The sequence below is a fragment of the Pseudorca crassidens genome, chromosome 7, assembly GCF_039906515.1.
Source record: "Pseudorca crassidens isolate mPseCra1 chromosome 7, mPseCra1.hap1, whole genome shotgun sequence".
Lineage (NCBI taxonomy): Eukaryota > Metazoa > Chordata > Mammalia > Artiodactyla > Delphinidae > Pseudorca > Pseudorca crassidens.
Window position 1 is genome coordinate 1,259,765 of NC_090302.1, and position 20,826 is coordinate 1,280,590.

At 62.8% G+C, this 20,826-nt stretch overlaps 3 protein-coding genes and 1 pseudogene across 3 annotated transcripts; all 4 read left to right on the plus strand.

Annotated features, from left to right (window-relative positions):
- Positions 1-418: 418 nt before the first annotated feature.
- Positions 419-5,121, plus strand: LCN15 (lipocalin 15). Its single transcript, XM_067745444.1, is given in 6 exon segments — positions 419-514; positions 907-1,046; positions 1,115-1,185; positions 1,972-2,061; positions 4,636-4,735; positions 5,043-5,121. Coding segments are annotated over 6 exon segments (576 nt in total).
- Positions 5,122-5,198: 77 nt separating this feature from the next.
- On the plus strand, positions 5,199-8,039 carry LCN8 (lipocalin 8). The gene is made up of 8 exons (XM_067745445.1): positions 5,199-5,282; positions 5,553-5,660; positions 6,205-6,332; positions 6,737-6,807; positions 7,103-7,210; positions 7,290-7,379; positions 7,478-7,588; positions 7,933-8,039. The coding sequence occupies exons 1-8, from the start codon at positions 5,199-5,201 to the stop codon at positions 8,037-8,039; spliced, it is 807 nt and encodes a 268-aa protein (XP_067601546.1).
- Positions 8,040-9,172: 1,133 nt separating this feature from the next.
- LOC137228299 (uncharacterized) lies at positions 9,173-11,570 on the plus strand (annotated as a pseudogene).
- Positions 11,571-12,577: 1,007 nt separating this feature from the next.
- On the plus strand, positions 12,578-20,710 carry LCN6 (lipocalin 6). The gene is made up of 5 exons (XM_067745446.1): positions 12,578-12,673; positions 16,018-16,157; positions 19,541-19,611; positions 20,124-20,234; positions 20,589-20,710. The coding sequence occupies exons 1-5, from the start codon at positions 12,578-12,580 to the stop codon at positions 20,708-20,710; spliced, it is 540 nt and encodes a 179-aa protein (XP_067601547.1).
- The last annotated feature ends 116 nt before the right edge of the window (positions 20,711-20,826 follow it).

Sequence of the window (20,826 nt, forward strand, 5' to 3'; positions counted from 1 at the left end):
GCTGCTGGAGGCCCAGCTGGGGGTCTGGAGTGAGGGGTGCCCAGACTTCTGACGTCACCTCTGTCATCCCAAGACGAGGTCCGGGGGCCTGGCCAATGGGGGCTCCACTCCCGTGCGAGGAGTGGGGACTCTGGGGGCTCGGAGGGGAGCTCACTGGTCGGGGCAACCCGACTGGCTGAGCCGCGGTCACGGAGGTGGCCGGGACACGAGCCAGGTGAGGGCCGGGCTCTCTGGAGCCTCCGGGAAACGACTCCCGGAGCAGGTGCGGACACTCGAGCGATTGTGCCAGATGGTGAGCAAAGGGCCTGGAGCTTCCGGAGCCGCTCGTCGCCGAGCCCCGCTGCCGGGCCGGGCTGCAAAGCTGGGCCGGCGGCGCGCAGGTGGACTGGGCGCCAGGGGCCAGAGGACCGGCCTGGGGATGGAGGCCACCCTGCTGAGCTGCGTCCTGGCGCTGCTCTGAGCGTCCTCGGCGCAGGCTGAGGTCCTGGGGCAGCCAGATTTTGATGCCAAAGAGGTATCGGAGGCCTCTGAGCTATGCCACGCGGGTGGGGGTCTGGGCTGAGCCCTCGCTGGAAACAATAGCGACGACGTGATAACAGTACCTCCTGCCTTCCACCGAGCACTTGTTGGTGCCTTGGGCCGCGCACCCTTTACAGCCGCTCTCCACTTGATCCTGAAACAGCCACGTGTGTGGGTAATTACTGACCCACTTCACGGTTGGGAGAACTGAGGCTCACAGTGGCCATGAGACCTGCCCCAGGTGAGTGGGAGAGCAGGGACCCAGACCCAAGAGATGGACACTCCGGAGGCCCCCGGCTGTGTGGCTTCGGAGAAACCTGTGGTCCTTGTGGCCCAGGGTCCCGGTGCCCGGAGGATCGGGCCTGAGGTCACTGAGCTGTCTTGCAGTTCTCAGGCCTCTGGTACGTGGTGCCCATGGTCTCTGACTGCAAGGTCTTCAGGGACAAGAAGGGCCACCTGCTTACGTCCACCAGCAACATCAAGGCCATGGCGGAGGGCAGCCTCTGCGTCCACATGCAGCTCCCCGGGTGAGCGCGGCGCTCCGGGAGCGGTCGGGTGGGCGGGGCCGAGAGTGAGCCCGGCTGTGCACCCCCAGGGCTGAAGGCTGTAACCAGATGGGTGCCGCGTAGCTGAGGGAGGGCTGCCAGGGGCACATCCGAGTCCCGAGTAGGTGTCCTCCCTCCCTTCTCCATGGGGTGACGTGGGACCATCCTTCTACCCGGGACCCTCCCCCACGCCCCCCCATCTCCTGCCCCTCCCCTCCCTCAGCCCCTCCCCTGCCTCGGCCCCCCCCTCCCCTCCCCACCTGGCTGCCTTTTCAGGCCCTGTCCCCATCTCTTCTCCTGCCCCCCCTCATCACACACTCCCAGGTCAAGGTGGGGGTGGTCGAACCCCACAGCACTTTGGTCGGGTAGGGGTCGACTGGAGGGGGCTCCGAGGGCTGGGCACTCAGGCCAAAGCTCATACCTCCCTCTGGCTGGGGACCCGCTCTCGCCTGCTTGGCCCGCTGCCTCACACCCTGAGCGGGGGCCGAGGTACTATTTTGCTTTCATTTCTGGGGGGCTTGGTAGAGCGAACCGGGGGGGCTCCCCAAGGAGAGAGGCTGGGGTGAGGGCTGGAGGCTGGCATTGGGAGCTGCAGGTAAGGATGCCTGAAGGGGGCGGGCCCAGGGGAACCTGGTCCCGGAGGACAGCCAGGCCACCCCAACCTCCCAGGTGCGGCTGTGTGAATCAGGAAAGGGCGCTCCTCTGGGCAGCTGCCGTCCCCGCTGGCCCCTCGGCCAGGCAGGTACTTTCATGCAGTGCACAAGCGGCCCAGCCCTGGCTGGCGGCCCTGTTGTCAGCCTTCAAGAAAGTGCAGCGAGGCCAGGAGACCCTCGTCTGCCCTTCTCTCTCACCTCTGTGAGCCACAGGGGTTCACAGGCACCCCTGCTCTGCCCCAGGCCGGACCCAGGAAGCGAGCCCCCAGGCTTGAAGGCCTTCCAGGACTTCTACCCGACGGTGGGGCTGCCGGAGGACACGGTGGTCACGCTGCCCAAGTCAGGTACCCGCCGAGCCCCGTCCTGTGGGAAACCCCGCCCACCAAGCCCAGCCCCGCCCCCTTTCCGGAGTCCTGGGAGGCACAGGCAGGAGGTGGCTTTCTCTTCTAAGGATGGGTTGGCAGCCCCTCCAGCCACTCTTCTTCACACCCTGCCCTTCCCCTTAACACACATGAGGGAGATGTTTGGGACAGTCGGGGCCCGAGGGCCCCACGCTCTGTGGGGGGCTGTCCTGGGCAGGTCCCAGGAGCAAGTGGGCAGTCCCAACCAACCCAGCCTCTCACAGACCCTCTGCCTTTCTCCAGATGCGAACTCCTCGGGGGCAAGGAAGCACGCTGACAGCTCGGGAGACCCACCGAGGCCCTTCCTAGGTGGGGGCCAGGGTCACTCCCCCCTCCCGTCCTCCAGGGCCTGTGCGTGTGGGCTGCCCCTTCTCGCCATGCCTCCTGCCCGCTCACCTTCTGAGGGCTGCAGGTGCAGATCCCCGCCAACATCCATTGTTCTGCCTGGACACTCACCTGTGTGCTCCAGGCCTCAGCTTACACATCACCTCTTCCAGGGAGCCTCTCCTGATTACCTAGGGCTGCCATAACAAACTACCACAAACTGGGTGGCTTAAAACAACAGAAATTTACTCTCTCACAGTCTAGAGGCCAGAGGTCCAGAATCAAGTTGTGGGCAGGGCTGGTCCCGTCTGGAGGCTGTAGGGGAGAATCCTGGCCTCTTCCACCTTCTAGTGGTGCTGGTGAGCCTTGGTGTTCCTCGACCTGTAGACCATCACTCCCATCTCTGCGTCCGTTGTTGCCTGGCCAGATTTCCCTCTTCTTATAAGGACATCAGTCATTGGATGTAGGGCCCACCCTAAATCTAGGGTTATCTCATCTCGAGATCCTTAACTAATTACATCTGCAAAGACCTTATTTCCAAATAAGATCACTTTCAGAATTCCAAGTGGACTTGAATTTGGGGGGACACGGTCCATCCCAGTACATTCTGTGTCCCCGTAGCCCCTGGCTTACCCGTGGGACACTGGGTCCTGCCTTGGAATCCCCTGTCCTCGTTCGCTTCCTGAGGGTCCCACGAGGCAGTCTTCTGGGTTGCTGCCATCACAGGGCTGGGTCCACAGGAGCTCTTGGGACAGGATGCAGGTGGGCTCTTGGGGACACCTTCTCCCAAAGTGGACACAGGAAACCATTGGGCCCCTCACCCGTGTTCATCGTGAAGAATTTGGGAACCTATGTAAAACAATAAATAATGGACACGACGTGACAGTCACCGGCATTGGGAGGTGCCCCTGCAGCCTCTCCTAGCAGGATTAGATGTCGCTCGGTGGGGGCTTCCTGAGTGGCCCGTGGGCAGTGTCCCTCCAGCCTTCACCGCATTCTGCTCTCCTGGCCGGGCTGGGTTTACCCAGTGCTGTGCTGGGGCCGCCGGGGCTGCCGAATCCTTCCAATGGGTCTGAATGACACTGTCCAGGATCCCCGCCCTGTCTCCTGTCACGTGAGTGCTTGTTTCAGCAATGTTACTGGGTGGGAGAAGGGCGATCAGGGATCGCGTCACATCCCCCTCAGGAAGGTTCGAGCTGCGGAAAGTGTGAACCTGTCTTCCTGCTCTGTGCCCCACCCTCCAGGATTATCTTAGAAAAAAGCAGCTTTCGGAGTAAAGTGCCCCATGTGGACCCCCTCTCAGGTGCTGAGTCTGTGGGGTTCAGCATGGTTTAGTGGCCATTCTGGGGCTTTCTTGCCATGCCAGCCCCTCACTGCTAACCAGGGAGTGAGCGAGGCCCTGGGGAGAGTGGCTGGGTCCCCAGAAGCCCGGGGCAGGGGCGGCCTCCAGCCTGGGCCCCCGGGGGGTGGGGGCAGCACTGAGGGTGTGTTTCCACATTTGCAGAAGTTTGGGCGGCAGGATCCACTCGCACTGGCCTTTCTGGTGATGAGGAAATTGGGGGGCCCTGCTGCGTGAGGGGGGCAGCTTGGGGTGTTCCAGGAGTGACCAGACCTCTCCTGTCTATGCAGGGTGAGCCGGAACAGCAGGCCGTGTCACGCGGAGCCGTCTGGACCCAAGGCCCTCCTGGCCCCCGCACCTCCCCATCCGCTGTGCTCTGCCGGCAGCTCCTTGGGCCTCCCCCTGGCACTCAATAAACAGATTCTGCAGTTTTGAGGCCCCTCGCCTCTCTGGAGAGACCGTCAAGGAGGGCACAGCGGGCCAGGCCTTGACCCGGGCCCTGGGGCCACTGAGGCAGGGAGGCTCGGGGCTGAGGGCAGGAGGCGCCAGCCGAGGGTGGCACCTGTGGGGGCTGCCACCACAGGCAGTGTCCGGTGCCCCCCGCCCAGCCCCTGTGGGTTCATGGCACCTGTGGGGAAGCCGAGGTGCCCTGTGCCGCCCAGCCCTGTGGCTGGCTCTCCTCCAGGTGCACAGGTTCCCCTCCACAGGCCCGGAGGCAGAGCGGCTGCTGGCTCCCTGGCGTCTGTAGAGGCTCACGGGGCCTGGCGCGACCCCACTGCGCCCCACTGCCACCTCCCGTGGGCCCTCCCCTCCCACTGGGCCTCTGTGCCTTTCAGGCACTGCTCCCTCTGCAGGGAACGACCTTTCCCACGCAAGCTTCGCACCGCCCGCCGTCGTTTCCCCCACCCGGGGGAGGAACCCCCCACCCGGCTCTGCGGTCCAGGCCCGTGGAGCGTATGTCCACTTGTCCCAAGAGCCATCGGAAAGAGCCTGAAAACCACCGTGTGTCCTGGGAGGAGGGCCTGGGAGTGCGTGCGGAGCTCTGAGCCCCTGGGGGTCTGGGCTTGGTGTATCCATCCCATTAGTGCCCCCGGGGTGGGAGATGCCGTCCTGGGTCACCCCCGTGCAGGTGGGGGGGGCCTTGTCCTGCTCTCAGGCCCCCAGGCGGGCCCCGCCGCGGTGTCCACCATCATCCCCAGGCCAGGCAGCGGGTGGCGCCGGCATCTCTAGTCCAGGCCAGCCCCCCTCGGCCCCTCCCCAGGGCTGTGGGTGTCACGGGGCCCGGATGCACGCCCCGTGAGCATTTGGAGGCCAAGTTCACCGAGGACACCCTTGGGTGATTGCGCCACCCGCCAGATCTCCCTCCCGATATAAACCCGGGTGCGGGGGGCACAGGTGCGGGGAGCACAGACCCTCCATGGAGGCCGGGCTGCTGAGCGCCGTCCTGGGCATTATCCTGGTGCAGGTGGAAATGACCACGCAGGACCTGGACCTGCAGAAGGTGGCTTTCTTTCTGGGCCCCGGGAGGAGGCCCAGCTGCCCCAGCTGATGCTGGACAGCTGCGTCGGGGGCCCCAGGACTCACCCAGGCCAGCCCCATGAGGGCGGGTGGCGGAGTGTCTGAGCTCAGCCCTGCCTGGTCTCCCCTCTCCTAGCGAGTGGGTGTGAGGCAAGTGGCCAGGGCCGTGCAGGGGCGGCGCCCTCCCTCAGGGCCTCCTGTGGTCTCCAGGGCATGGGGTCCCCGCTGTACCCTCTGACCCCGCACACTGTAGGAGCCAGAGGAGGAGGCTTTCCGGGTGTGGAGACCTCGGCTGCGGGCTCTGGTTTCCAGCCCGATGCTTCTTTGCCGGAGTTCCTTCTTCGCTGGCTCTGTGTCGGCTGTAGGGCCAGGAGCACATCAGCAGGCTCAGAAGTGACAGATGTCGGACACGGATGCGTTTCTCTTGCAAAAATGATCAGTTTTCAAAAGTTTCAGATGGAAGGTCTGGGCTCTCGGTGGCCGTTTCTGCGGCAGGCACTCGCTCCCCCAGCCTGGCTGGGCAGAGCCGGGCCTCTTCCGCGGGGGAGGGCTGCTGGCCACCGCTCCCCAGCGGCTTTCACACTCAGCTGGCCCTCTCCAGCCCCCCTCTCTCAGGCTCTAACCACCTCCGCCCCTGGCGTCCCATCCCCAAGGACAGGCAGCAGCAAGGCTGGTTCTCCTTGGAGACGGATCCAGCCCTGTGGCAACTGCAGACAGGCCTGTGCGGGGAGGGGCTCGCCCTGTCGCCCCCAAAGGGACCCCTCAGAAGGCCGACGGCTGCTGCTTCAGAGCCTGCCAGCTCCCTGCCTGGGAGGTCCGGGGAGAGGCGTCTGCCTCCTGGGGCCCAGGGATGGGGTCTCTGTCCGTCTGCCCGAGACGGGCTTGGCCCCGGACCCTTTCTCTAGATTGCAGGGTTCTGGCGGGAAGTTGGGGTGGCCTCCAGCCAAAACCTGGCACTGCAGACCCCAAAGAGGCTGGAGGCCTTGTTCCTGACCTTGAGTGGGGAGGAACTGACCGTGAAGGCTGCGTATAACAGATAAGGGGCCTGGGCAGAGCCCGGCTGTACCGGCCGCAGCTGTGGATGTGGACTTTACTGTCACTTGGGTGGACCAGCCCTCCCTGCGTCTATCCTGACCCTCCCCTGAGACCAGACCCCCAGGCTCCTAGAGCTGCATCTTCTCCCAAATGGACTTAGGGGTAGGAAAATGGACTTAGGGGCAGGCGGCTCTCTGGAGGTCACAGAATCCTTGGGTGAGGCTGGCACGGCCCCATCCTGTGCCTCTGCCGTCCTTGCCCTGCCCCAGGCTCGCCTGGGGGTGGACACACTGCCAGAGCCCTTCCTGAAGACACGCACCACCCCCCCCGCCCCCGCCCTGGGATGTGCCCAGCAGAAGGAATGCAGGCTGGCGTTTTCCTAATGAGTACTTTCCTGCCTCTCAGTTCAGGAAGCTGTGAGACTGAACAAATAGTGAGCTCAGAAATAAATGTTTCGGGGCAATTTGTTTTCCTGGTTAGAGCCGTTCCCTTGCTGCTGCAGCCACAGCCCTCTGGCCCTGCGCACCAGCTCTGCTTGGCCTCGCTGTTCCCCGTCCTGCGCGCGCCCCAGACGCCCGTTCTCCCACCAAGACACTGGTCATCCTGCCAGGGCCGCTCTAGTCCTCCCCTACCCCACCCTGGCATCCCCAGAGGGTCCCGGCTGGGTGGGGAGAGGATGGAGTCAGGCCCTGCTGACCCTGGCCTCTGAGGTCCACCCACCCCGAGGGTGCCCGGTCCGCCCATGCCTGTCTCTCCCACCTGCTTGCACAGGCCACAGGGAGATCCAGGTGACAGACACAGACTACGAACAGTACGCCATCCTGAGGGTGTCCCTCCACTGGCGGGACAAGGAATTCCACGTGCTCAAGTATTTCAGTAAGCTGCCCCTGGGGTGGGGCGGGGCCGCTGTGGTCCTCCTGGGGACCACCCAGCCCAGGCCCCTGTGCTCCCACAGTTCGGAGCCTTGAGGGCGAGTATGAACCAGGCTTCTGGAAGTTCCGGGAGTTGACCACAGACACGGGACTGTACCTGGTGGCCCGGCACGGTGAGCCCCAGACCTTGGGGTGGGTGCTGGGCTAGGGACCCCCCCGGGTGGGGTCCGGGCGCCTGTCCCGCAGCCCCTCACACTGTCCCGTCCCACAGGGAGGTGTGCCAAGCTCCTGAAGGAGGTGAGCCTTTGCCTGAGGGGAGCCCGAGGGGAGCCCCTGGGCCTCCAGGGTGGTGACACCAGGCTGCCAGGAGGGGACCCTGGAGGCTGGGAGGGGTGGGCAGGGCTGGGCGGGGAGGGGAGGAGGCTGGCCCTCGTCCCCCATTTCCATCCAGCAGGGTCCTGCCGGGGGCGGTGGGGTAGGCGCAGGCCCTGTGGGCCCCTTCTCGGGCTCCCCGGGTCCCCCACTGGGCTAACACGTCAGCTGCACGACCCCCTCTGTCTCAACGGCCCCGAGAGGTTGGGACAATTACCCCGCTTTGCAGGTAGAGAAACTGAGGCCCAGGCCACACAGCTAGGACACCCACTCCTGGCCGTGGCTCCAACCACTGCCCCCCAGGGTCCTCGGAGGCCGGGTGGCGCCCTGAGGCCCTGGCCTTCTGTGTCACAGGAGCAGATCGAGGGGAGCCCCCGCCCCCATCCGGGATGCTGGGAGCCCCGCCCACCCGGGCTCCCCTGGCCGCCCAGCCCTGGGGGGCCCGCCTGCACCTGCTCTGAATAAACTCTACTGCCAAGCCCGCTGCCCGAGTCTTTCCTGGGGCCGAGGGGTGACAGGTGGGGGTGGCGGGGTCAACAGAGGAGCTTCTGCCATGAGGAGGTGGGGTGAGTTGAGCACCGTGAGGCCCTGCTCCATCTGCAGGGGCACAACCGCTCAGCTCTCCTTGGAGCCGGGACCCCAAGAGTCGTTTCCGCATTCCGTGTGCCTCTCTCCCACCCTGCCCCCTTGTATTCTATCTCGGCCTCTCTGTGTCTATCTCTCTCTCTGTCTCTGTTCCTCTGTCTCTCCCCCACCCCTCTGACTTGGCTGCTGTCTGCTGTGTGCTGGGAAGCCCTCACCCGGCCGGTCTACCTGTGAGGACGGCTGTGGCACTTGGAGGTGGGGTGGGGTCAAGGGCAAAGGAGGGCCGCGGCGTGTCTGCTGCGTGGACTCGGACAAGTGCCTTCCGCCCTCTGCTCAGGAAGCTCTTCACCCGTAAGATGGGGAGCCGCTGTCCCCGCCTGGGGGCACGACGCTGTGGGTGAGAAGCGAGTACCAGCAGGCGGGGCTGCCTCTGGCCGCCGTCTGGTCGGCGGGATGCTGCTGGTTGGCCAATCGCTGAGCGTGGGGCTCCTTCAAAGGACTCAGCCGGCCAGCAGGGCTGGAGGCGTCAGGACGTCCCGGCCCGCTCCTCGCTGCCCGCAGCCCGGGGGGGCTGGGCTACACAGAGTCAGCGTCGCGTGGGCACCCATGTCCCTGGTGCTGCCCCACTGAGCGGGCCCACGCCTACTCAGCTGGCAGGCCCCGGGGGGCACGCGCCCACGTCCTGAGCATGCCTGGGGCTCCCGGGTGGGCCGTGTACTGGGAGCTGCTGAGGCTCCTGCTGGAGCCTTCCGGGCAGCTGCCGGGTCCTGGTGCTGTGAGGGGCCCTGCCCGCCGAACTCCCTCAGCACACATTCTCAAAGTGCTTCCCAGAGCACCTCGTGCCCTTTCATGTCCCCATCCCCTCACCCTGGAGCCTGGGGGCCCTGGAGGCCCCTCTGGCCACGGGACGTGGTCTGAGCACCTGGGCGGCCTGGGGCCCAGCCTGCAGGCGAGCGGATCAGGCGAATGAACACAGGAGGGAACCTGGGCGACACCCGCGCCCCACGGGTGGGTCCCCCTCGGGTCTGGCCCCGCCGGCTGGTGGGCAGGCAGCCGCGTGAGCTGCCAGACTGCATAATGAAGCCAGCCTGTGCCTTCCCCGATGCCCACAGGGAAGGGTATAAGCCTGGACTGGTGCCGAGGCCCGTGTCCTGCGGCTTTGGGGAGCTGGCCCCAGCCCCTGCCTGCCAGACATGAGGGGCGAGGTGATCGCAGCCCTGCTGGGGCTGTTCTTGGCGCTGGCGGACGGTGAGGAGGACTTGAGCTTGAAGGACTTCGACTTTGCCCAGGTGGCCGGGTCAGGGCGCCTGCCGTTGGGGACAGGCCCGTCCCGGCAAGCCTGGGAGACCCTGCAGGACCTGCTGCCCCTGGAGCCCCCTGCTAGCTCCGCAGCGTGCGGGGCCCTGGAATTTCCCAGACCACTGCCCTGCTCTGTGGTCGGGGGGGTGGCCCTTGATCCCGGCTGCGGCTTCCCCGGGGCAGCCCCCCTCCAGCTCTCCATCTCCCCAGTTTTCAGGTATCTGGTACGAGATTGCCTCCGCTCCAACCTGGAGCCCCAGGGCTCGCCCCGGATGAAGAAGATGGGGGCCGTAATGGCGCAGCAGGAGGGGCCCCCCCTGGCCCTGACCTCCGTGTCTGACCAGTGAGTGGCGCCTCTCTCCCCTGTGCCACGCGGTCACCCTGCTGGGATGAGGATGGGTTTTGGGACGAAGGACACCGGGGGTACAACCCTTTCCAGATGAGGGGTCCGCAGAGCAGAGCAGGAGTGCGGGGGGCCGTCATTCTCTAAGACGGCGGAGGAGGTGACCCTCAGCCTCAGGGCCAGTGCGGGCTGGGGCTCGGCCTCTGGCCCCACTGCCCGGGACCCCTCCCTGCCGGGTGTCGGGGCCTCCCTGCGAGGCTGCCCCAGCCCAGGCACTGTGGATGAGCCCATGCTGTCTGCGGGCTCGCACGCCCACGGCCTGGCCACCTCCCCTAGAACGTGTATGGGCTGGGGAGGTGTCTCTGGCCCCTCCGAGGACCCCGAGTCTGATCCTCAGAGGTGGGCACACTTTCACTGCAGGAGAAGTTTGTTCCCAGAGGGCGGTCTCCTCCTGCCCAGCCGGGAGGCTGGGGGCTCCTGGGTGGTCTCGGGGCTGCCCCTGGTCCAGAGCAATGGCGTGGCGGGGTTGGAGGCTGCTGGGCTGACAGGCGTCTGCTCCTTGCAGCACGAGCGCTGTGTGGAGGAGAAGAGCCAGGCTGTGAAGGGGTCGCCCCCGGGAGGTTCGAGCTTCCTATGGAGTCTGGTAAGAGCTGCCTGCGGGGGCCCTGTGCTCCGCTCAGCCTGGAGGCCAACGTGGTGCCCGGTAGGCTGGGGCCCTCTCGCCGTGCCTTCCCTGCGGACTGGACCAGGTGGGGACGCTGTGTCCCGCCACATGCGGCCCTTGCTCAGTCACACCGGGCACCAAGGGTCTTCCCGTGGGGACCCGGCCTCAGTGGGGTGCTACTGGTCACCCGGCCCAGAGCCCTCGGCATGGGGCTCAGTGCAAAGCCCGTGCGGAAGCCCCCCAGCCACCGTCTCCAGTCCCCAGGCTCTGGCCTCAGCTGCCGGGACTTCCTCTCTGAAATCCTTGACAATGTCGCTCAGACGTCTTCCTGTCCTGGTCAGCCGGGTTCCCTGCCCACCGTGTGTGTGTCCTTTACAAGGCGGGGGTGGGCCCGGGGGCGTGGCCTGTGGGAGGTCCCCACCCAGAGCCTGGGAGGCCTGTGTTTGGTTCATTTCCCAGGAGGCAAAGAGGTCACTGTGGTGGCCACGGACTACGAGACGTCCAGCATCATGAACTGTCTTCCACAAAGGAGGGAAGGCCCACAGTGTCCTGAAACTTCACAGTGAGCCTACGGGGGAGTCTCTACTCTACCTCTGCCCTGTCCCAGCCCAGAGAGGGGGCAGGAGAGGGCTAGGAGGTGGATGGGGTGGGCGGGACAGGCAGGGAAAGGGACAGGACAGGGAGGGGGACGGGGTAGGGCAGAAAGGGGCACAGGACAGGGCAGGGAGTGTGTCTGTGGCTCCAGTCTCCGCCTGTGCCCCCCAGCCAGCGGCAACCCTTCCTCGCAGGCCGGATGGTGGAACACGACGAAAGAGCCGTGGACAGGTTCCTCGTAAAGGCCGTGGAGCACGGGCTGTCAGCAGGGGATGTGCAGCTGCTCTCCAAGGACCGTGAGTGTCCGGCCCCTGGGGCAGGCCTCTCTCCTGGCACCCATCTCCCCGCGTCACCGTCTTCTCTTCTCCATAGCGACCTACGTGAACTTGCTGCGCTAGGTGGTGAGCTCCTGCCCCCACTCTGAGGCTGGGGCTCCGTCCACCAGGCCTTCCCATCACACCTGGAAGAGGAGTCTGGGGTCCGAGGGGCGGTGGGACTGTCAGGTCCAGACAGTGGGCCGAGCCGTGAGGGGCTGCCTGAGGGTCGAGGCCGTCAGCAGTCTGCTCTGGGCCAGCTCCTCCTCTGGTCACAGAGGCTGCGCTGAGAGTGCGGTCCGGGCACCTGTCCTGCAGCCCCTCACGCTGTCCCGTCCTACCGCGAGGTAAGCCTTTTCCCCGGTCTGAGCCCCACCCGAGTCCTGGCCTGAGGGGAGCCCCGGCTCACTCTAGTTCCTGGGCCTCCGGGGTGGTGACACCAGGCTGCCAGAAGGGGACCCTGGAGGCTGGGAGGGGAGGGCAGGGCTGGGCGGGGGAGGGGAGGAGGCTGGCCCTCGTCCCCCATTTCCATCCAGCAGGGTCCGGCCGGGGGGGGTGGGGTAGGCGCAGGCCCTGTGGGCTCCTTCTTGGGCTCCCCGGGTCCCCCACTGTGCTAGCACGTCAGCTGCACGACCCCCTCTGTCTCAACGGCCCCGAGAGGTTGGGACAATTACCCTGCTTTGCAGGTAGAGAAACTGAGGCCCAGGCCTTCTGTGTCACAGGAGCTGAACTAGGGGAGACCCCGCCCCCATCCGGGATGCTGGGAGCCCCGCCCACCCGGGCTCCCCTGGCCGCCCAGCCCTGGGGGGCCCACCTGCACCTGCTCTGAATAAACTCTACTGCCAAACCCGCTGCCCCAAGTCTTTCCTGGGGCCGAGGGGTGACAGGTGGGGGTGGCGGGGTGTGTTTTCTGTGACTGCCCTAAAAAGGACAGCAAACCCAACTCTCAGGTGGCCTGGGTTTACTGTGACCACGTCTGGCCCGCCCCTGGCTGGACCTCCCCCTGCAGGGGGCTGAGTCGGCCGCAGGCCAGGCTGCCCTGGGGGTGGTGCAGGGGTAGGGGGACGGGGGTGCCATCTGCCACACTCCTAGGGTCTTCCCTGGTCCCTGAGAGCCAGAGGCAGCCCCAGGCCGGGCTCCCTGAGCAGAGCTCCTCTCAAATGAAAGGTGACCACAGCCGGCGCCTGTCTACCTTCGCCCATGGCTCCCTACTGCCCCGAACTCAAATCCACGGGCACTGGGTCCAAGGTCCTCAACCACGGCTGCCCTCCGGCCCCCCCTGGCTCGCACCGGCAGGTCAGCCCAGCCTCGTCAGTGCCTGGGGTCACCCTGCATTCTCTCACCCCAGGACCTGCACTGTGATGTGTGATTCCCCCTCTCCTTCCATCGGCTGGGGCAGGGTAGAGAATGTGGGCGGGTGTCAGCCCCCTACCCACGTGCAGAGCAGCGTGACCGGGCTTCCAAGCACGGCTGGGGGGCTGGGGTGCTGGTCCAGCCAGAGAGGAGAGACCCTGCTGACCCTCAGGCGTCCAGCCAGCCACCAGTAAGCCCTGCAGGAGTAAAGACCAGCCCTGAGGGAAGACCTACCTGGGACTCGCCTTAGCAAATCCTGAACCGTCCCAACAGACCCACAGGGGAGATGCTTGGAGACCGAATTCTGACACATTCGAGACGCTTGGGGAACATTTGGACTTTTCCCCAGATCTGTCAGGCCAGAGCTCGAGGGGCCATGGTCGTCTGCCTCAGGGGAATTCCCCATAGAAGATTCTAGGATGTCTGCTTGGTTCCGTAACACAGAACCCTGCTGGGCGTGGTGCAGAAACAACAGTTCACTTTCTCAGGTTCCTGGAGGCTGGAAGCCTGAGATCAGGGTGCTGAGAGGGCTGCAGTCTGGTGAGACCCCCTTGTTGGCTTGTGGACGGTGGCCTTCCCGCTGCGTCCCCCGCTGGCCTCTTCTCTGCACACACACGGTGTCCTTCCCTCTTCTGAGGGCACTAGCCCCACCGGATCAGGGTCATACCCTTATGACCTCACTTAAACTTATCACCCCCTAAAAGGCCCTAATGCCCAATACGGCCACATCGGGCCCTGAGGGCTTTAGCACGGGAATTGGGTTGGGGGGGGACACAAATCAGAGGGTGATAATGGAGACCAGGGCTTCCACCTGCGTCAACAGTAATGTCGAGCACAGAAGTTACTACACATACAAAGAAACAGGAAAATACGACCTCTGGTTAAAAAAAAAGAAGTTAATAAAAAGTGATCCTGAGAAGGGCCAGAGCTGGATTTGGAAGGTGAAGGTCTAACTAAAGCAGCCTTTGCATTCTGAACTTGTACTCTGCTCCACTGTCCCGTCTATTCACGCGTGGATACCATTCTGCCATCCATTAGTCTAGTCCTTCCTCATAGCTTCTGTTTTATCTCTATCAGCTATCTGTCTATCTATCTATCTATCTGTCTGTCTATCTATCTATCTATCTATCTATCTATCTATCTATCTATCTATCATCTATCATCTATCTACTATCTATCTATAGATCTCTCTCTTTGTCTAATAGGGTAAATTTTGGCAAACTGAATTTTCCTGTAACATTATCCATGTCATTGAGGACTTCAAAGTGATTTGCTTAGAGGTCAGCAAAGTACTTTCTGTTGATGAAACATTTTTTTCTTCTGTCTCAAAGGTCATTTCCCCCTTTTGTCACTTCTTACTTCATGTATTTATGGTCTCTCCATCTTTTCTTATTCATGTTAGTTAATTCTGTTATTTTTAAAAACAATACTAATGATTTTGTTAATAATTCTGCAAATTAACAGAAAAATTCTGTTCATTTTTCCAAGGATGAGGACTTTGGTTCATTAATTATATCTGCTGTTCTCTATACTCTATTTCCCGCTTTTATCATTATTATTTCCTTCCTCGTGACATCCTACGGTTTATTTTGTTCTTTGTCTAGCTCTTAGAGTTGGGAATTTAATGCATTTAGTTTCATTCTTTTATTTTTTTTAATTTTATGTTGTTGTTGTTGTTGTTTGTTTTTTGCGGTACGTGGGCCTCTTACTGTTGTGGCCTCTCCCACTGCGGAGCACAGGCTCCGGACGTGCAGGCTCAGCGGCCACGGCTCACGGGCCCAGCCGCTCCGTGGCACGTGGGATCCTCCCGGACCGGGGCACGAACCCGTGTCCCCTGCATCAGCAGGCGGACTCTCAACCACTGCGCCACCAGGGAAGCCCCTCATTCTTTTATTTTTAATGGTGTGTTTAAGGTTATGATGTTTCCTCTGACCCTGAATTACATGGTATTTTTATGATATTTATTTTAAATAAATTCTGTAATTTCAGTTTGTATTTTTCCTTTCATCCAATAGTATTTTTTAAAATAGAAAGTTAAAAAAATCTAGTTTTATTGTATATTGTATTTCTGTGTCCACAGCACCCCTGGAAGCCAACCAGCAGAGGGGTCTGGGAGCTGTGGCGTGCAGGGTCCCCCGCCCCGGCGAGGCATCTTCCCAGTTACTTCCGCCTGGGTTTCGGGGGCTCAGACAGATCCTGCCGAGGCCCCTGCCCTTCACTCCCAGGCAGGGTCTCCGATGACCCAGGGCGGGCAGCCCAGGCCCAGGGAGAGCTCCCATGCGGCCTTGGGGGCCTGGCCAGGGTGAGCAGGGGTAGGAGGCAGCAGGGTGAGGCTGCCAGAGAGTGGGCAGGTCCAGACGGGCGAGCGTCAGGCGGAAGGAACAGGGCGTTCTGCTGGGTGTTGCCGTGATGGGGCAGGAGGCTGCAGCCTGCAGAGCAGGAGGGTTGCTGGGCTGGGAGGAGGTGGGAGCTTTCCAAAGAGCTGCGCGGGGACTTTTCATACTTTTAAGGATGAAAACAAAAGCTATGCACAGCTGCAGCTTCTGGAGGGGCGGCTTGTTCTTGACGCTCTCCTCAGACATGACCTTGGCCTGGGTTCAAGGGCAGGGTCCCTGGCCCGCCCAGACTGAGCCAGAGACTGTTGGCTCCCCGGAGAGGAGGGGAGGGGAGGGGATGGTGCGGCTGAGGGCTGGATGCTCCTTCTGGAACCTTCCAAGTGAGAGAAGCGGGGATGGCACGAATGTGTCTACGTAGGAGGGGCTTCGCACACGCTCCCCAGGGCCCACGGCCCCCTCTCCGGCACGTCTGGAGGTTAATTCCCCCGCCTCCCCCCCGCCCCCCCGCCTCCCCTCCCCCACCGCCCCGGTACTTTCGCCACCTCGCGAGGAGAGGCCAGGATGGTGCCCGGCGGTTAGCGGCCGCCCACAGCAGTGCATTCCGAGCCTTTAAAGAGGCTTCCAGGGGCTGAGGGCTCGCTCACCCCCGCGCAGGTGTGCTGGTGTGCAAACCTCTGCGAGGATGAGGGCTGTGCTGCTGGCCGCCCTTCTGGCTTTGGTCTTGGTGCCCAGGGCCCGGGCCGTGTGGCTGGGGAGGCTGGACCCTCGGCAGGTGACAGCCCTCTTGTGCCAGCACACGCCTTGGGGCCGCACGGCCTCTGGGCTCCCCCAGTGCCAGCCCAGACCACGGGGGCTGTGGGTGGATGGGCTAGCCTGCGTCAGGGCCCCCAGATCAAGAGGATGGGCCGGGGCTGGAGGGACAGGCCCCCTCACCCGTTCCTCCTCCATCAGCTCCTGGGGTCCTGGTACATTCTCGCCGTGGCCTCGGGCGAGAAGGACTTTGTGGTGGACAAGGCCACGAAGAACATCGAGGGGGTCATGCTGACCCTCACGCCAGAGAACACTCTGAAGGTGCTGTCCTCCCGGAGCCGGTGCGTGGGGCTGGGGTCTGGACGGCGGGCCCCGCCCTCCCCTCCCCCCTCCTCCCCCCCCCCACCGGCGCTGGGCTCTGCTCTGAGAGCCACCCTCTGCCTGGCATCTGGGCTCTGCATCCCTGGACTCCTGGCTGGGGCGCCCCTGGGTGGGGCTCACGCCTTCTCCACCAGGGCCGGGCACAGCTTCTGACCTGCCCGCCTGCTGTCCCAGGCCCTTGGGTAGCTCGGCGGGGTCTCTGGTCAGCAGGAGAGGCCTCTCCTTTGCTTAAGGCCCTCCTGAGCTGCTACTTAAGGTGGGTCCGTGCATCTGTGGCTGGGAGCCCCTGGTTCTGTCGGAAAATGAATCCCCCAGAAGACGTGGTCACTGAGGCCGTTTATCAGACAGGACTTGTGGAGTCAGGCTGAGCCTTGGCCGCTTTTGGCCAGTGGAGCAGACCCCATGCACGCCTTGGGGCAAGGGATGCTGGACGGAGGGGTCGTGCTTCTGGGGGACCTTGCTGCCTGGGGGGAGCCAGGCAGGGGGCGGGGGCATGGCGTGCTGGGGGAGGTGTCGTTCTAGCGTCCCCGTCTTTCACGTGGGGAGGCCAGGCAGTCACCAGCTGGTGGCGCACCACGGGCATTTCCACCCTGAATCTGGAGCCCCTGCGCGGCCTGAACAGCCACGCAGACCCCGGCCTGAGAGGGGAACTTTCCCCCCTGCTCCCCGTGGCACGCTCACTGCCTTCAGGAGATGGTGGGGCTGCCGTCCACCTGGGCCAGCCAGGCCGAGGATGCGCAAGGACCGGGGAGGTCTGTGCTGGGGCGGGGGCCCCTCTGAGTTGGGTGAACACGGGGTCGCATGCGGCGTGGGTGGCAGCCCCAAAGCCACATGGCTCGGTGAGTCCTGATGAGGCTGGTGGGAAAACAATCTGCATATGGAAACCTGGCCTCTGGAGAGCCCTGGGCTGTGGAACAGCCGTGGACGGGGAGAGGACCACGGCAATCGCAGGGGAGGGGGGTCTCCGACGCTCTTGCTGGAACCTGCTTGCGGTTGGGGCTGGTGAGTGGCCTTGCTCTGAGTCCCGTCAAGGTGCCTCTGTCTGAGGACCTCGGCCAGCCCGTCTGCAGGACTCACACTCAGACCAGGGCTTACAGGACAGGCAAGCAGCCGTTTCATTTTGTTATGTAATGTGAACTTCATTTGCCGGATTTTGAATAGGAAACACATTTGCGTGTTTCAAAAAATCAGAGTGCCCTGGGAATTCCCTGGCGGTCCAGGGGTTGGCACTCAGCGCTTTCACTGCCGAGGGCATGGGTTCGATCCCTGGTTGGGGAACTAAGATTTTGTAAGCCACGTGGCACAGCCAAAAGAAAAATCAGAATCCCCAGGGGTGGAAAGCAGGGGTCTTCCCCCCCCCACCTCAGCCAGTGGCCCCCTCCCCACAGGTGGCCCACGGTTTTGATCTGCTGCAGCTCCTCAGGGACGTTCAGGCACACGCAAGCACACGCGCGTCATTTAAACACGAGGGCCAAATACCGTTCCGTGTCAGTCCCTGGGGTCTCTGCCCTCTTTATTTAAAAAATAAATTTATTTATTTTATTTTTGGCTGTGTTGGGTCTTCGTCGCAGTGCACGGGCTTCTCATTGTGGTGGCTTCTCTAGTTGCAGAGCATAGGCTCCAGGCGCACAGGCTTCAGTACTTGCGGTTCGCAGGCTCCGTAGTTGTGGCTCACGGGCTTAGTTGCTCCGCGGCATGTGGGATCTTCCCAGATCAGTGCTCAAACCCGTGTCCTCTGCATTGGCAGGCAGATTCTTAACCACTGCGCCACCAGGGAATCTGCCCTCTTTTGAAACATTTAAAATTTTATTCTCTTTTGTCTTTATAGGCGACAAACTTCCCCACGTTAGTTTTTGCTTCTTTCTCTGATCACGAGGGAGTGAGACGTCTCGGTACCTGTTCCTTCTGTGTTTCCTTCCCAGCCCAGCGTCTGTTCATATCTTTTGCATACTTTTCCCTCAGGCGGGTCATTATTGACTTGCAAGAACCCTTAAGTATAGGGAGTTTTAGCCACTGTCTGCGATAAAGTTAGATGCGAATATATTTCCCATTTTGTCGTTTTTCTTATACCACCGAGAAGCTGTCGATAGGAAGGGCTCTTTTAGTTTCTGTGCAGGTGTAAACACCTGGCTTCTCTCAGGGCTTCTGGGTTTTGTGTTCAGAAGCCTTTCTGTCTCCCTGGAGCTAAGAGGGCCTCTGACCTCTGACCGGCTCAGGGCTGAGCCTGGGGATGCACGAGCTGGGACCGTCGCTGAAGGGGCCAGTCGCCCAGCCCCACTCACCCAGTGGTTCCTCTTCCTCCACTGACTGAGATGCTACCTTGTCTCGCGCGAACCTCCTCTGCTTTTTGCTTTATTTTCGGGCTTTCTATTCTGTTCCCTTGATTTGTCTATTTCTGTGCCAAGTCCCATTGTTTTCCCTCTTTGGGCCCCACAATACGCCTTGTCAGTTTACTGGCTTGTTTTTGCTGGTTACACTTCCTTTTAGGCTGTTCCTTGCTATTCCTGTGTCTTGCACGGAACTGGGCCGGGAGCTGGTCTTGCTGCACTTACAGAAGTGGGTCTGCTCATTTTGCGGACTGGAGGCTTAGGGAATTTGGCCCCTTTTGGTGTTGAGTCTCTTTATTCAAAACTGCAGACCTGGGGCTTCCCTGGTGGCACAGTGGTAAGGATCCGCCTGCCGATGCAGGGGACACGGGTTCGAGTTCTGGTCCAGGAAAAGCCCATGTGCCGCGGAGCAACTAAGCCCGTGGGCCACAACTACTGAGCCTGCGCTCTAGAGCCTGCGAGCCACAACTACTGAGCCCGCGAGCCACAACTACTGAAGCCCGCACGCCTAGAGCCCGTGCTCGGCAACAAGAGAAGCCACTGCAGTGAGAAGCCTGCGCGCCACAACAAAGAGTAGCCCCCACTTGACGCAACTAGAGAAAGCCCGTGCGCAGCAACGAAGACCCAGTGCAGCCAAAAATTAAAAAAAAAAAAAATTAATTAATTAACAACAACGACAACAAAACACAACTGCAGACGCCCTGTTTGTCTCACGCTCCTTTGCTGCCCTGAGCAGCAAGAAAAAACTTCTAAGTTTTCTCCGTGTGGTTCTGGCAGAGCGGGTCTCTGGGGAGGTGACGGAGCAGATTCGCATTCTGCAGGTGCCGAGCTGGCCCATTTCCCTGACGGGTTCGCTTTGGTCAAGAGCAGGGTTTCTGACTAACTTGGGCCACCGAGGGGGAGGCGGAATCCCCTCTGCAGCCACGCTGGCCCCTGGCCGGGTCTGGGTGGCCAAACCTGTCTTCTCTCGTCCTGCATACGGACCCTGGGTGATGACAGACCCTTTTCCTTTCCAGGCGGGAGAGATGCCACCTGCATGCTGTGGAACTGACGAAACAAAATTCCAGATGGGTGTTCAGGAATCCCTGTAAGGGTGCCGGCCACGGTGGTCCGGATTCCGGGCAGGCTCCCTTTCCCTGACCGTGATCGGGGCCGGGTCCTGCCCCTGGCAGCCCTGGGCCCCCTGCACCTGCAGGCAGGGTCAGCACGCAGGAGGGGAAGGGCAGGGGGCGACTCCACCCCAGGTTTCAGTGGCGTTCTCGACCGGGAAGTGAAAGGTCCTCATTTTGTCAGAGGTTTGGCGCCAGTCCTGAGGACAGAGGACTCGACTGTGTCAGGCAGGCTCAGCTGGGACCCCAGGCCTCCCGCTGTACTGTGTGGGGGCAGGGCGGCTGGCACTCTTACCCCGTGGGGACAGGATCGCGGGAGGGCACCCCAGGATGAGCTGGGACTCACCTGCTGTCCATCAGCCACCGCAAGCCTCTGTGTGCCGGAGCCGGGTGGGGGTCAGGGACCAGGGGGACAGAGCTGGGAGGCTCTCGGCCAGCTGGGGGGCCCCCCACGAGGTCTGACCCCACCCCGGCGGCACCTGTCTCCTAGCCCTGGGTGTGCTGGAGTACCGGGTGCTGGCCACCAACTTCAGGGACTATGCCATAGTGCTCACGCAGCTGGAGCTCCAGGACGAGGCCTTCAGCACCGTGGAGCTGTACAGTGAGTGCGGCCGCGGGCGCGGAGGCCTCCCTGCCGTGCGGGGCCTCCGTCCTCCCGGGGTCCCAGCCTTGAAAGAGCCCAGCGGGCTGGCGGCCGCTCCACTCCATCACTCATCCCTGCATGAAATCCCCACCGGGGCCCCAAGCCTTCCTTCCCTGTCGCCCCCTCCCCGCACTTGTCCTCTGTGGGAGACGTGACCCTGCCTGGAGGGAGGGACGGGGTGGGAGCTGCATGTGGTAAAGGGCCTTGGGGTCAGAAGAGCGCAGGGTCCCAGGTGTCTGTCTGGTTCCTGCTGCGGACCCCCTGCTCGCCCCCGTCCCCCAGCCTGGGTCTCAGGGGGCACCTCCCCTGCAGGCCGGACGGAGCTGGCCAGCCAGAAGGCCATGGGCCTCTTCACCAAGTGGAGCAAGGGCCTGGGCTTCTCGTCCCAGCAGCAGGCCACGCTGCAGAAGGACCGTGAGTGTCACCGAGCCTGACGCCACCGTGTGCTGAGGGGCACGGACCGTGGGGCCATTTGCTGGCTTCGGCTGCGCTCGGGGACCCTCCAGGCCTCAGGGCTGGCAGGTCTCGGGGGTCTTCAAGGAGTCACCTA

Bases quoted from the DNA above. Each gene is read 5' to 3' on its own strand.
- LCN8 (XM_067745445.1), top strand. From the start codon at position 5,199: ATGGAGGCCGGGCTGCTGAGCGCCGTCCTGGGCATTATCCTGGTGCAG. The intron at 5,283-5,552 runs GTGGCTTTCTTT...CGCACACTGTAG, and splicing joins AGGACCTGGACCTGCAGAAG to GAGCCAGAGGAGGAGGCTTT. The intron at 7,380-7,477 runs GTGAGCCCCAGA...CCCGTCCCACAG, and splicing joins GTACCTGGTGGCCCGGCACG to GGAGGTGTGCCAAGCTCCTG.
- LCN6 (XM_067745446.1), top strand. From the start codon at position 12,578: ATGGCTCCCTACTGCCCCGAACTCAAATCCACGGGCACTGGGTCCAAG. The intron at 12,674-16,017 runs GTCAGCCCAGCC...CTCCTCCATCAG, and splicing joins CCCCTGGCTCGCACCGGCAG to CTCCTGGGGTCCTGGTACAT. The intron at 20,235-20,588 runs GTGAGTGCGGCC...CCTCCCCTGCAG, and splicing joins CAGCACCGTGGAGCTGTACA to GCCGGACGGAGCTGGCCAGC.